This window comes from Macrobrachium nipponense, chromosome 12, assembly GCF_015104395.2.
Source record: "Macrobrachium nipponense isolate FS-2020 chromosome 12, ASM1510439v2, whole genome shotgun sequence".
NCBI classification, from domain to species: domain Eukaryota; kingdom Metazoa; phylum Arthropoda; class Malacostraca; order Decapoda; family Palaemonidae; genus Macrobrachium; species Macrobrachium nipponense.
The window spans coordinates 86,989,491-87,004,328 of NC_087205.1; the positions used below are offsets into that span (position 1 = coordinate 86,989,491).

At 39.1% G+C, this 14,838-nt stretch overlaps 1 protein-coding gene across 5 annotated transcripts in view; it reads left to right on the forward strand.

Annotated features, from left to right (window-relative positions):
• Positions 1-14,838, forward strand: part of LOC135224638 (optomotor-blind protein-like) — a 227,938-nt gene that overhangs the window by 195,571 nt on the left and 17,529 nt on the right. For all 5 annotated transcript variants that reach the window (XM_064263848.1, XM_064263847.1, XM_064263850.1 and 2 more), the window contains 2 exons: positions 6,347-6,493; positions 10,136-10,212. In XM_064263848.1, the coding sequence (XP_064119918.1) occupies positions 6,347-6,493; positions 10,136-10,212 (224 nt within the window). The remainder of the gene's footprint in view (positions 1-6,346; positions 6,494-10,135; positions 10,213-14,838) is intronic.

Here is a 14,838-nt window from a genome sequence, read left to right on the forward strand (position 1 = left end):
TCCTCCTTCCCTTCTCTGCCCATAGCGACCCATTTGAGCGATTTGGCTCCGGTCTTCGTCTTCCAAGTCGCGTACGAACCAAATTTCCTCTGTATTGTGGAAGGCGCCTCTGCTGCCCACAACCTGTTATTACGAATACGCGCTCTGGAACTACAACTGGCTTCGACTGTACTTTGCTGTATCGCTGTTATCGCCCACCTACTTTTTGTCATTCTTTGTGGCTTTAATTTAGCCTACTCTTTCCTTATGTATAACGTATGGACGGTTATGCTGTATTTAGTTTATGCATTCAAAATAAGTTCTATTTGCTTCGTTTGAATGTACAGTCTTTTGCGCAGTATCTGTTATGCACTATTTTCTTGATATATTAAGGCAACATTTCAATATATAAAGAAGTAGTGAGTCCTGAAGGCGCCGAAGAATGGCACGTGAACATATTGTACAAAATTTCTATTACAATTTTTTATACAAGTGCGTCTTCAACAGTATTATTACTTACTATTTTATACGCTTATGCAGTTGCAGAACTGGAAATCTCAAAAGTGTCATTGATATTCGTCGTCAGCTTTGTCAGCCCTTATAGTAAGGAATTTCCCTTTTTACTTGTTACATCCTTTTACTTGTTACATCCTATTACTGGTATATTGCAGAACTGTCTTCACGTTTTCCTGAGTTAGGTTAAGAGGCAGGAGGGAAAAGAAAAGAGATTTGTTAATGATTATGGTATTGTCTACGCTTCTACTGTAAGTTCAGAGAAACTCAAAGTCCAAAGAGAGGATTATATTTTGATTTTTTTTTAATAATGAACGGGAGTTCATGTGAAAGGGGCTATGAAATGGTTTCGTTGAAAATAACAGAACTGAATATAATTAGAAACTAAACATAAATTCAGTTATGAAGTATGAAGACGGCGACTTTAGAACTTGGTGACAAGAACATACCTTACTATGTGTATACGCTCATAACGTATGCACGCGCATACGCGCATGCGTTTGTGCGTGCCTATACAATCATCCCGCGCACGTAATCTTGTGATGATGCGTGGGCGATCATGGAACGAATAGATATTTCATCTGGCACTTCACAATTCCTCGCGAGGAAATTCTTTGACGATTGATGAAACCTGCACGCTCTGTTTATAAATGAATCCGTCATTTCCGAACTACATGAGTCTTTAGAATACCAGGTGATAAAAATGACAGCGGCATCGCTCGTCTTCCTTAATTGTTCCCAAGGTTTCCAAGGAGGCTTTGCGCGCTGTTTTCTCAATGAGAAAGGGACTTCTTCCTTCGGTCGTTTGGTCCACAGTGCGTTTTGAGTAGTCAGTGTCCGAATTAGTTTTTTTTAATTTTGTTTGTTTGTTAGTTTTATTATCTTTACCTCCAGTGCTTCCGATTTGGCAGCAATTATGTATTTCATTGATATGCATTAAGTGAAATGTTTTTCCACGTCTCATTCGTACATCAACGAAGCCAATATTAAAATCTATAGAAAAAATTAGGTTGAGAGTATTTAACCCACTGCTGTCATTCTATAGGGCAGAAACGCTGACCTGTGAGATCTGATTCTCGGAACGCCTTAAGACCGCACATGTCGACACGCTTGTGCTCATGTTGGAATGTCACCCGGCATTAACACATACACACATACACACGCACACTAGCAACTACGTTCATTTTAAACACCTGATTTCGCAGAATCATTTGCGCAATGTGTGGGGATTTTTTTATGTTTTAATGTTTAGAACCGTTGGAGGAGATTAAGTGAGAAGGTAACGTATTTTTAAGGGTGATGCATAGTCTCTACGAAATATTATGGGCTGCTCTAAGGAGCAAGAGCCCGTGCTGACATAAGGCCAGCTAAATCTAAAACAACAACGTCTGTACGGCGTGATTGTATTACGTTAAAAAAAGCTTCTTGGTTATCCCTTGATTTTCAACTTGATCGATTCGATATGACTTTTATCACCCGCAGTAAATTGCATTTGTCAGTAACTACTGTTACGAAAATAACAAAAATACTGAAAAGTGCGTTAAATGAGTATGCGTAGAAAAGTTGCTTAGAAGAAATATGGAAGTTTTACGTTAGTGACCTACATGGGAACAAATACGCATGAAGAACGCAGAGAATAAAGTCGTGCTTATACCCAACTGTGTATTGGAAACAACCCGGAGGAAAAAAAAAATGAAAGTATAAAAAGGAAAATATCTTTATTCCGCTCAACTTCCGGACGTCTAAGGAAAGACCTCGTTTCCTAACCCCCCCCTCCCCCCATCCATTCCCCTCCTACTTTCACCTACCCCTTACCCTTTTGGGGAAGGGGGAGAGGGGAGAAGAAGACGACCCTCCTCTTCCCCTTACCACGTTCCCACCCAACCCTTCTTTTATATCTTCCGTCAGCAAGATATATGCAACCTGAACAGCTTCGACCACGGGCCAAGGATAGATCTTGGGAAATCGTCAAATTTACCATAAATCAACGCTCGACGCTATCAGAATTTGTTCGTGATTGACGCTGAGTTATGGGACTAATTCGAAAATTGTTTGCTAGAGTAGAGAGGAAGGGAACTTCGTGGTAGGCGGGGAATGGGTGTGTGGGGGAGGGGGGTGGAGAAGGAGAAAAAAATGGAAAATAGCTGACTTGGATGTCTTGACCGCACTTCCATAATAAGAAGGAAATTTTTGCTAGTGAGGATTTAGGAGTTTTTGTATTTGTTGATAATTTATATTTTTCCTTTCGCTTTTTTCGTTTTTTTTTATTTTGCCGTTTTCCCATAGTAATAAAAGTGTTTATTTTTATTCTCTCTACAGCCCTTTGAAAAATACTGTTTGAATAATGCAGGCCGCCCGCCCACCCTCTTTTTTTTTTTTTTTTTTTTTTTTTTTTTTTTTTTTTTTTTTTTTTTTTTTTTTTTCTTGTTTTTTTTCCTTTTTTGTTGGTCAGGGAAGTAATCCAAGGGATAATTTCCCATGTAAATTCTCCAACGTTCTAGCAATTATTGCATTAATGCAGCTGAGATTACATGCAATTACTCATCGGAAATCATTCGGTGACTGCCGCCAGTCTTACAGACCTTGATAGTCCTCGCATTTCCCCTTCAGTATTTGTAACGTCGTTTTCGATATTGCAGCGGATGACATTAATCATTTTCTCGTTAAAAAGTTGCTTAGTTTAAAACAGTAATAATCTCTTGATATTCGTGCAAGTGAATTAAGGACACAAGACGGAGAAAATATTAAACTCTCTCTCTCTCTCTCTCTCTCTCTCTCTCTCTCTCTCTCTCTCTCTCTCTCTCGTAAATGCGGTAATTTGATCGCATGCACTAGAACGTGAGAATAATTCGATTGGTAACTAGGAGAGGGGAAACGTATAAAAGAATAGATGAGAGAATAATAACGGCCTGTTTCCCCTCTTTTCCTCTTGACAAGGTCACACGGGGGTTAAGGAGATGGGAGGGCGGGAGGGGATTTCGGGGGGGCGGGGGGTGCCACCGGGGTGGTGGTGGGGCGCGTCCTTCTGAGGGGAAAATTGTTTTGGATGAGAAAATTGCAGCCGAGAAAATGTCTGAAAGTGAAAGAACTTACGCCCTTGATCTAAGTCAATTGAGAACAAATGTTTGGGATGGAGATGATGGAGGCTGAATAGGAAGGAAGAGGAGGAGAAGGAGGAGGAGGAGGAGGAGGAGGAGCGCTTGTGCTGGGGAAGGAATAGTGAAGGAAGAAGGAAGGATAATCTTAGTTTGTGTAGGAAATAAATTGGAGGGATAATCAGGTAACACAGAAGAAAAGGCTCAAAGTTAAGGATCGGGGAATGTGTGGACCGCAAAGTAGACGAAGTGGCGATGACGGACGGAGTGAAAATAGTTGTGTTAAGAGACTGCTGCTCATCTAAAAATGTAGCCCACATTCTCTCTCTCTCTCTCTCTCTCTCTCTCTCTCTCTCTCTCTCTCTACCTCGTCCCTTGCTGATGTCGAGGGAGATAAAGCAACAGAGGGACAATGATCGACAGTAGAGCTATTATCTACGATAGACTTGAGAAAGACCCTGAGACTCTCTCTCTCTCTCTCTCTCTCTCTCTCTCTCTCTCTCTCTCTCTCTCTCCATTATCCTGCTAAGGACCCCACATTAACCATCATCTGCAGACCAGTTCCCATCGGTTCTGAACAGCCAATCATGGATCGTCGTGGACGGCAAAACACGACACGTCCAGGGGACTGACAAATGACCTCCAATGATAAATAACCTGGAGTGGACAGAGGAAATGAATATGACAGGAGCGATTGACAGGCAGGACAAGCCCACCGATGGATTGAAGGTCAACTTGATGGCCAATCAAGGATTGGGCGCACCCCCTCCTCCGCCCCCTTGAATAATAACATAATTGTATGCTGGGCTCCTTTTAAGCGAATCTCGCCGCCGCAGTAACAACTCGGGTTGTTGGAAGAGTGGTTGTTGTCGTTGTTGTTGCTGATGCTGCTGCTGCTGCTACAGCTGTTGTGGTCGTTATTGGTTAGTGGTGGTGGTGTTCTTTGTCTTGTGGTATTTTTGCCACTTTTCGTTATAGGAGATTTGTTGTTCTTTGTCCCATCTTACTACAAATCTTTTTATTGAACACCATTTCCATACCATTTCTCCTCTGCTTTAACTACATTTTTGTCACTTCTCTCTTCGTCATAAATGGTTTCTCATTCCCCTTTTAGCAGTGTTGTTGTTCTTCGCCGTGCGTTCACTTCTTACAACAAATCTCGTTTGTCTTTAGCATCATTTTCCTTTATTTTCACATCTCCTTTAACTAATCGCAAGATCTATGTACTGTCTGACGACGCCGTCGTATGGGACGGTATTTCACGAAGTAATTCCTCGTCTTTCCTAATTCCCTGTATTTCCCAATCGTTCTTCCCTTCTTTCTTTCTTATTCGCGTACACCAAGGCTTGGTGTATGTGTGTGTGCGTGCGTTCACCCATGCGGCTTATGAGCTGCTGAGGGGCGTGGGTGGACTTCGCTCGGAACAAAATAGGTCTTTTAGCTGGGTAAATACTTTAAGAGTTAATAAAACCGCGTACAGACAAAGGAGGTGTATCCGCGAATTCTGGTTCCATGGGTGTACGAAGGAGAGAGAGAGAGAGAGAGAGAGAGAAATGAAGCAGTTAAAAACAACGATCGCATCATAACTTCCGAAGGTCTGAAGTCAACGGATGTATTGTTGTTTTATTGTTTTTTGTTGGGGGTGGGGGGTGGGGATCGGGTTAAATTTTTCCAGAATTTAGATAAACGAAAACAAAAGTAGGATGAAAGTTATAAGGAAGAGAAGGAGAAACAAAGAGTAGAAGGAAGAACTAAGCGAGAGACTTTCCGGTTTTATTGATTTGAATTTAATACTCTTAAAATGTCAAGAAAATATCATACCATGGAAGTAGTCTTTTCACGTTAACACTTTTACATGATGAAAGGGAGGGGAAGAAATTTGAAGGGGGAGGGGTTGACTGTTCCGTTCCCATCACTTTACAGCGATGCATTTGAAGGCCTACTCAACTCTCAGTTTTAATATTAATATTATTTCGTGTTCCGCCTGTTCATTGTTGCCTTTCCTGTTCCCCCCATTCAGGCCACAATAAAAAGCGAGAGAGAGAGAGAGAGAGAGAGAGAGAGAGAGTGGAAGAGCTACCATACATTTATTGATCCCTTTCTATTCTTTCAGCGTCACTGAGGCCTGCAGCCTCGGTGCTCAAATGGCAGTGGGACAATTGTCATCGAATCTTTGTGTGTGTGTGTGTGAATGTGAATGTGTGTGTGCGTATGAGTGTCGCGTGTATGCTCGTAATATATGGATGTAATATTAATTTTTTTATCCTATACCCTTCTTTGTTAGGGGCATAATTATTCCATGTGTTTTATTTGTCAAGTTAATTACGAAATATTTATATGAGGTATTTTATCATCTATGAGCCATCAACTAAAATGCAATTATTTTGGGTAAATTTCAGATTGCAAGGTATTTTTTCCTTTATTATTGATTTCATCGTCTTGTAATTAGTTTACTAAAGCACTATTTTTTTTATTTTTTTTTTTTTGTATTTCAGATTAGAATGTATTTTTGTCTTATTATTTCATCGTATTGTAATAAGTATAATAATGCGCAAATATTCGCATATCTTTTTATAATAGAACTATTTTCATTTTTACTAGGTTACAATTATTTTTTTAATAAAACACTTACAAATATAATGATTATTTTAATACAAATATTCTCGTTTTTTTTTCAGATTAGAATTTATTTTTTTTATTCCATAGTTTGGTAACGAGTGTAAAATTATTCACTTATTTTTTTTCTCTCTCTATTTCAGACGATCCTCAATTCCATGCACAAGTACCAGCCGAGATTCCACTTAGTCCGAGCAAACGACATCCTGAAATTGCCGTATTCCACCTTCAGGACTTACGTCTTCAAGGAGACTGAATTCATCGCCGTCACCGCTTATCAGAACGAAAAAGTAAGTTCCACCCCCTCTCTCTCTCTCTCTCTCTCCCTCTCTGTAAAATAGCCTTGATAATCATAGGCATATCTATTTTGTCTCTCTCTGCAAAATGCCATTGATAAGCCTGGGCAGATTCTCTCTCTCTCTCTCTCTCTCTCTCTCTCTCTCTCTCTCTCGTCTCCATCTCATTCTCCCTTCTATCTCTCTCTCTCTCTCTCTCTCTCTCTCTCTCTCTCTCTCTCTCTCTCTCCGTAACCGTCCACACACGCCCTCCTTTTTTAGTCCTCTCATCCATCTACGAGCGTAACCGCAATTTCATATTAATGGCATTTTTCCAACCAAAGAGTTGTGACAAAACCTAGGGCGTTACGGCACGGTAATGCTGCTCATGCCAATCATCTCGTAACTCTGTGGCGACGGTCTGTGAAACTTTTGGCATTTGCTCGAAATGATCACTGGATTTGCTCTCTCTCTCTCTCTCTCTCTCTCTCTCTCTCTCTCTCTCTCTCTCTCTCTCCTCGATGATTTAGATGGTTTCTATATCTGTTTTCAAATTTTATTTTTAGTTTGCTTAGTAACGTTAATCTTCATGATAAATATCTTCACTTTTTCCATCATGATATTGTGTTAATATGTTTGATGATTATACGTATTAGTACTTTGGAGAAAAAAAAAATGGTTTCATTTCCATCCAGAATTCCATTTTCAGTAATCGTATGAATCATTTCCATTGCTCTGCAGCGTTAATCTTCATAATAAATGACTACACTGCTTTCATCATTGTATCATGTTAATCCGTTTAATAATAATGTTTTAGTTATGGAGAAGCAAATAATTTCCTTCCCTGCCAAAATTCCATTTTCAATATTCGTAGCGAATCGTTCCCAGTCGTAGGAGGGAACCTCACTCACAAACAAGTGAAGGAATAAAAATGCTGTTGGTTTTGATAGGGAGATTGGGTGTTAAGATGGGAGAGGTGGGGTAGGCGGCCAGACGGGGAGGGGTGACGATTAGGGACCCCTCTGCGAGATCAGTCGGGTGTTGACACATGTCAACTACTGGAGTTGGTGGGAAGGAGGTAGCGAGGTGGGGAGGGGGAGGGGCGAATGGGGGGGGGAGTGGAGGTTAGGGTCTCGACCTCTAATGTTATGATTCAATTACAGTCTCCCGACCCCAACATTTTATACCCATTTCATCATCTTTATTCTCACTGAATTTTAAGTTATAACACCACGGGGGTCGATGGGGAAGGAGGAGGAGGAGGGAAGGGGGTGTCGAAGATTAGCGAGACGTCGTGGGATGGAGACGGGGAGGGGAAGGGAAGGGTATATATATAGATGTAGGGGTTGGAGGCGAATTACGTTTAAAATCTAAGCCCCCGCCCCCCTTCCCTAGATCCTTAAAGTCCTCCGATTTATGATATGTTATTCTAAAACTTAATTTTGATGGACTTTCAGAGTGTGGCGAGTAGTTTGAGATGAAGTTTTAATGCTGCAACAAGGATGCTCTCTCTCTCCTCTCTCTCTCTCTCTCTCTCTCTCTCTCTCTATCGTATTCGTGAGCGAAGGTTAGGAAGGGCTGTTTGAATGGGTGGGTGTTTTCCCGTCAGAAAAAGCAATTATATTAAAAAAAAAATCCCTCCCCCCTCTGAGGGTAATTTGTCGAAATAGGAATGCAAGACAGAAGCAGATCGATAAAGGAAAAGTGGATATAAAAAGAGAATAACATTGTTAATATTAATTTTTTTATAGAATCTTTAAATGAATAAGCCTATAATTGTTTAGATGAAAGCAGGAATAGTACATCCTAGGTTGTATTAAGTATTATATAAGAGACTAGACATATAAAGTGTGGCTGTCTTTGTGCATTTACAGGAGGTAAACTAATATGAAATTAGGGAAATTAACTTAACAATACACATTTGTGGTTCATAAGAAATACATAGAAGCTATTTACATCCTCTAGTGATTTGAAGAGGCAAAAAAAACTAATGAAACGAAAATTTTTGGGACGAGCAGGACCTATACGTATGATTCAGGATTGAATTGAAATCGAGTTTGAGTATATGTAGTGGTATATTGATTTATACGTAAGAATGCTTATCGTATTAAATAATCAGCAATTTAATCACTGCTCAAACAAAGATGACACCTTAGAGTAATTGCTTTTGGTCATAATAAAGAGAAGTTTACAATTAAAACCTCTTAGGACGCCTAAACATTGACACGCACATCCGTGAAATTACGATAATTGTTAAATCTCACATTTAAGACATAATGTAAGATTCACATCCGGTACGTAGTCAAGCATTGCCCTTTGATGTACGTCACGCCCGGAATAAAACACACACACACACTCACACTCACACACTCACGGGATGGCGTTTTTACCTTCAGTCTTCTTTCCTTGTTTGAATGAGGAAATCACAACAAAAACTTAATCGGCAAAAACGCAAATAGATGCCTCCCGTGGATTGGGGTCGAGGGATTTTTAAGTACGGTCGGGGGCGAGTAGGTAGGGACAGGATGGAATGGATGTCGTTTTTGCACGATCTATCCGACATGGTGTATTTACAGAGCGTGTACAATTCCCTCCAACCTTATCCCCTCGTCACCCACCCACCCCCTTCGCAATACCCGAATTGGGGCTTGCGGTTTCCTCTTGTGTGTCAGGTTCGTGATGTTTGTTACAGAAATTTTCATTCTGTTTGTGCTTTTTCCCCGGGCAGATTCTGGTCATGAAAATTGCCTTCGGTTTGTGATGTTTCTCACGTTAATTACGTATTGAAGGAATTGCGCCTTGGTTTGTACCCGTTTTTGCGGCAAGCACAATAATGAGATATGTTGATGTACAGCGGGAATGCGCTCTCCAGGTGACCAGGTTACTGTGTATGTGCCTCAAAAAAAAAAAAAAAAAATCAGCAAAAACGTAACAAAAAACAAACAACAAAATTATTTTTGTTTCTCAAAATTATCTCTTGTCCACCCAACTTCAGTTATTGATAACTGATGAGTGTATCTTGGAAACTTCTTCACGGCGATAGTAATCAACTTGACCTGTTTTGGTAAGAGGCCAAGAAGAGTCTGAATAGGAATCAGATCGAGTTAGGTCATTGTTTACAGGTAACGGTCAAGGGGAATGTATGGAAATGCTATCGGAATTTATTTGTCATTGATAGGGAGACCTTTAAAAGAAGAAGCTCTCTCTCTCTCTCTCTCTCTCTCAAACACACACACACACACACACACAGACTAAATTTCTTTTCGTAGTAGTCTCTTAGCTACAGTTATTTTATTATCCATTTAAATGCATTAGTTTGTTCTCATTTCACCTTTAAACGTTTCACGCAAGATTTATCAAGGTTTCTTGATACCTTTTAGCACATCAGATGTACTTGAAACCTGCAATACATCAGAAATTTAAACTTCCTCTAAAAGGAGGAGTATGAATGAACATAACCATTCTCCAAGACACTTTGCAATCGCTTGTATCCCATGCATTTTAATTTTGTCATGCTTACGCAATTTCAGAGTTGTCAAGGTTTCCTTCTAGAAATAAACATTACACATTAATCTCTATGTTTATTACATAATAAATTTGACCTCAGATTTTACTTGCTGAGAGTAATATTAAATGTTCTTTTTTTTACTTTTCCAGATAACGCAACTCAAAATCGATAACAACCCGTTTGCGAAGGGATTCAGAGACAGCGGAGCCGGCAAGAGGGAAAAGAAGTAAGTATTTCTTTAGTGTTTTGGAAGGATTTGAGTTTTTATGAATGTATTTCTCTCTCTCTCTCTCTCTCTCTCTCTCTCTCTCTCTCTCTCTCTCTCTCTCTCTGTATTTCAGTAGAGATTGAGATTTAATTTAGAATGTACTTTATACTAATATATATATATATATATATATATATATATATATATATATATATATATATATATATAAACTGGAAAAATCAAGTATTTCACAATCTCTCTCTCTCTCTCTCTCATCCTCTCTCTCTCTCTCTCTCATCCTCTCTCTCTCTCTCTCTTTCTCTGTACGAAAAATAAACGCACAGCAAAACCGTTTAACGTTAGCGCATTTTTAAACCCTCGTTAATACGAACCTTTGCTCATTAATGTGCAAACGATTACCTGACACGCTCGAATGGATTATTGTTTTATATATAAAGTTTTCATCCTCCGCCTCTCTCTCTCTCTCTCTCTCTCTCTCTCTCTCTCTCTCTCTCTCTCTCTCTCTCTCCTCTGCGGGCTCTCAAGGCATTTCCCTGAATGATTAAGGAAAAGTAGGCCACTTCCTTTCTTTGCTCCGTGGCACTCTCCGGAATCTTTCTCTTCCTCACTGGATGGCGCCTCTCATGGCTCTCCAGGACTCAAGGGGCCGCGTATTCTCACCTCTAGAGCGTGGATGGCATTTTCCTGGAATTCACTCTCTCTCTCTCTCTCTCTCTCTCTCTCTCTCTCTCTCTCTCTCTCTCTCTCTCTCTCTATGTGTATATATATATATATATATATATATATATACACATTATATATATATATAATAGTATTTTATATATATGGTATGTATATAAGTAATATTATCTACACACATACACACACATATATATATATATATAATATATTAGTATATATATATATATATATATATATATATATATATATTACATAAAATCCTCAGTGGGTAAAATTATTTATGGGAAATATTACTTTTATATAATCTCTCATTCTTGATAGGCGTGCATTTTTTTTTTATCATTTACCATAACCTTCTGGTAAAAGTCTATTCAAAAGACACGATTGCGGAAAAAATATTCAAATTCTGTGGGTAGGGAAAAATTCGAATGCTGGGCTGTTATTTGTATAAGTTGTTGGGTTTGATAACAGAAGAATCTCTCTTTCAAAGCAGAAGGCGAACTTGACTCATAACACGCTGTGGGTGACTGCAAGTCAGAGGTCCCGCAAAAAAAAAAAAAACGCCAGTCTAATCCTTATGTGCTTTCTTGCATGTCATATCAGTTTCGAGATTTCTTGATGTGTGCGTTTTTTTTTCTTTTATACAAGTCACTGAATATGACGGGTATGCAATTCACCATACAATAGATCAATAGATCTTTTTAGGAAATCGCTTACTTACGACTGAAAGCAGAATTTGATCGAAAACGAGAAGACGGTTCCTTTAAATAATCTCAGAGTTGTGTTTGTAAGGATTTTCTGATCGACAACTCAATCGAAAGGAACGCACGAAAGTAAGAATTTTTCTTAGAAATATATTCAGAAATAGAGGGAAGTATTGATAAAATAGGCCGAAATAAATGGATTCTTAATGCAACTGATGGAAGATTTTTGTTTTTATTGGTCATTACCGGTACTGTTAAGCGCTAGACGGCACGTTCCTTAAGGCGTCTCTCTCTCTCTCTCTCTCATAAAAAAAATCTTCTACTCTCTCTCTCTCTCGTCTCTCTCTCTCTCTCTCTCTGTGTCGTTCCTCTCTCCTCTAGCATTCACTCTCTTTCTCGTCTCCTCTCTTCTCTCTCTCTCTCTCTCTCTCTCTCTCTCTCTCTGCTGAAGGCGCCCCAGGCATACATTTTTCGCTTTGTGTCCGCCTAAGAAGTGTGAAAAGCGGCAGGGCTGTAATTGAAAAGTGTCGAGGCGTAAGTATGCCATTTTTTATGTAAATTTCTCCCAAAAAGCGTCGGAGATACACAAAGACCTGGGAGGTGATGCATACACTTATTGGATCATTTTAAAAAGCTTATTTCCAAAAAGGGGGGTGTTTTTCCTCCCCCTGCAAGATCTTTTTCTTGACAGATAGATCGCTCTCCTTCCCTTTTATTATATCAAAGGGGCCGGGTGGGGTGGGGTCAGGGGGAAGCGTCGCTCTTGGCGTTCGTATTTGTTAAGGATCACCTTAAGTAGACGCTTATTATTTTCCCGAGTTTTGGTTTTTACTGTTTGATTATAGTTTGACAAATTGCATTATTACTGCCGGTAGTGGCAGTACTGTTGCCTGTGTATGTATATATATATATATATATATATATATATATATATATATATATATATATATATATATATGTTACCTCTTGTTTCTTTCTTTCCGTATACTGAAATTGAAATTGTTGATTTCAGCTTCGTCTTCTTCCTTTGCTCATGTGGGCAACTTATTCTATAGCAGCTTGCCAAGCAATCCTTAACCTATTTGCCTTTTCCCAACGAATTTGATATCAGTGGCAAATAAGGCTTCATGATATGAACAGTTTTCAACTTTATTTTTGTAGTTGTCCCCTATTTGTTTTTCTGGTAGCAGTTTGTATACATTCTGAATTATTTTAAGATCCAGTGCATTCATGTGGCATAAATAAGGATTTTTAAAAAAATTACTCGAATTTGTAATAGCTTAGTCCATTGGTATCCAGACTATTTAATAATTTTAGGAGGATTATAAATTCTGAAAAATGTGTATCATTGATAGATTTTAAGGGTCATATTCGTTTTAAAACTTTTTCTCAGATTATACACAATTCATTTTGAAAATCTTCCCTTAACAAACCGAACATCTGCGTTAGTAGGAAACCGCAAGTAAAACTAAATTATTCTTCCATCGCAGTGTGAATTACTCATGTAGTGACGATGATTAGCCATTGTAATTCCAGACTGTAATCCTACCGAGTGACCTTCGAAAGGCTCTTGAAATCAACTGGTCCCTTTTTCACACTTTTTTTTCTCTTTCAAGAATTTTAGGCTTAGAGTAAATCTCCCCTTGAATGTTATGTTGATTGTGTTCACTTAGGGCCAGGCGAGAGAGAGGAGAGAGAGAGAGAGAGAGAGAGAGAGAGAGAGAGAGATTCGTGAGTTTCTGGAGGTTCCTTTGAAAGGGCATTGTGGCGAGGCGGTGGCTATGAAAATTAAAGGATTACCATTAGATGGTATATGGAAGTAGCTGTTACCCCTTTGTGGATTAAACCAACATCGTAATGCTTACTCTCGAGGACCCGCTCTCCCGAGGTCGACCTCTTGGTGCCTGGTGTTAAGGACCATAATCACACGTCGAGTTTGTTCTTTTGGATGGTCCGAAGATAATGGACCTTCTGGTTAGGTATTGCTAGGGCGTTTTTTGAACGCGGGCAATTGTTTTTTTGTGTTTCCTTTTTTATTTCGGCCTGTAGTCTTTATTTATTCTTATCATTAGAGTGATTTTTAGCTTGGCCACACGCTATCCCTGGGAATTAAGTTTTAGATAAGTGTTGAAACCTTTTACCGCATTATGAAGAAGAACGAAAGAAAGAAAATGAAAAAGAAACTAAGATCTTTTGACGTCATGTGATTTTGATCTCCCCAGGAGGGTCATCTAAGGACGAGTTTTCCTTGCAGCCATTTAAAAGGTCTCTCCTGCTTTATTCGCCTTCAAACGCTCTTTGTAGATAATGATAGGGCACAATCCAGTTTTTTATTATGGGCAACAAGCTAAGATCCACACTTTCCTCAAATAGAATCTTTATTTTCTGCCACAAGGATGACTATTGCTTGCCAGAGCGCGGATGGCTTCCAGAATCAGTATTTATCGACATTAAAGAGGGACGATTTCTCGAACCAGGGATAATTGCCTCTTATCTTTTTCTAACGAGAGCTGCGCATCCTTCTCATAACGGCTCGACTCGTTGTTCTCAAGGCGAAAGATTTGCTTAAAATTTTTCGATGAGTTCGTCGTTGGACGAGGGGTTTTCGCGCTCGGCTACCAATCCAGTGGTCCTAAGTTCGATTCTCTGCTCGGGCAACGGGGAATCAGTGGAATTTATTTCTGGTGATAGAAATCGTTTCTCGATATAATGTGGTTCGGATCCCACAACAAACTGTAGGTCCCGTTGCTAGGTGACTAATTGGTTCCTACCCACGTAGAAATATCTAATCCTTCGGGCCAGCCCTAGGAAAGCTGTTAATCAGCTCAGTGGTCTGGTAAAACTAAGATAAGACACCGCTTAAAGTTTTGATAGCCTGTGTTTTTTTTTTATCTTATAGACTTGAATCGACTTCAATTTGTTGTAGCATTTTATAACAGACATACTGAAGTTTTTTATGCTAATTGTTTGTTTCATTAAATGTGTTTTAAACTAGAGTTTGCATTTCAGTCCAGATTATCATTGATTATCAAATCGAAATTATGTGCATTCTAATCTTATTGACAGCATTCGCTCTTTAGTGAGAGCCGCAAATATGAGTAAGGCTTAGACGTTAGTAATCACATTCATATCAGAATGAATTAATGAATAATTAACTTGTAAATTTGTCATTTATTATTTAAACTGGTTATTCGTAAAATAATTAATATATGAAGATCAGTGACCTTGGATATTCCAA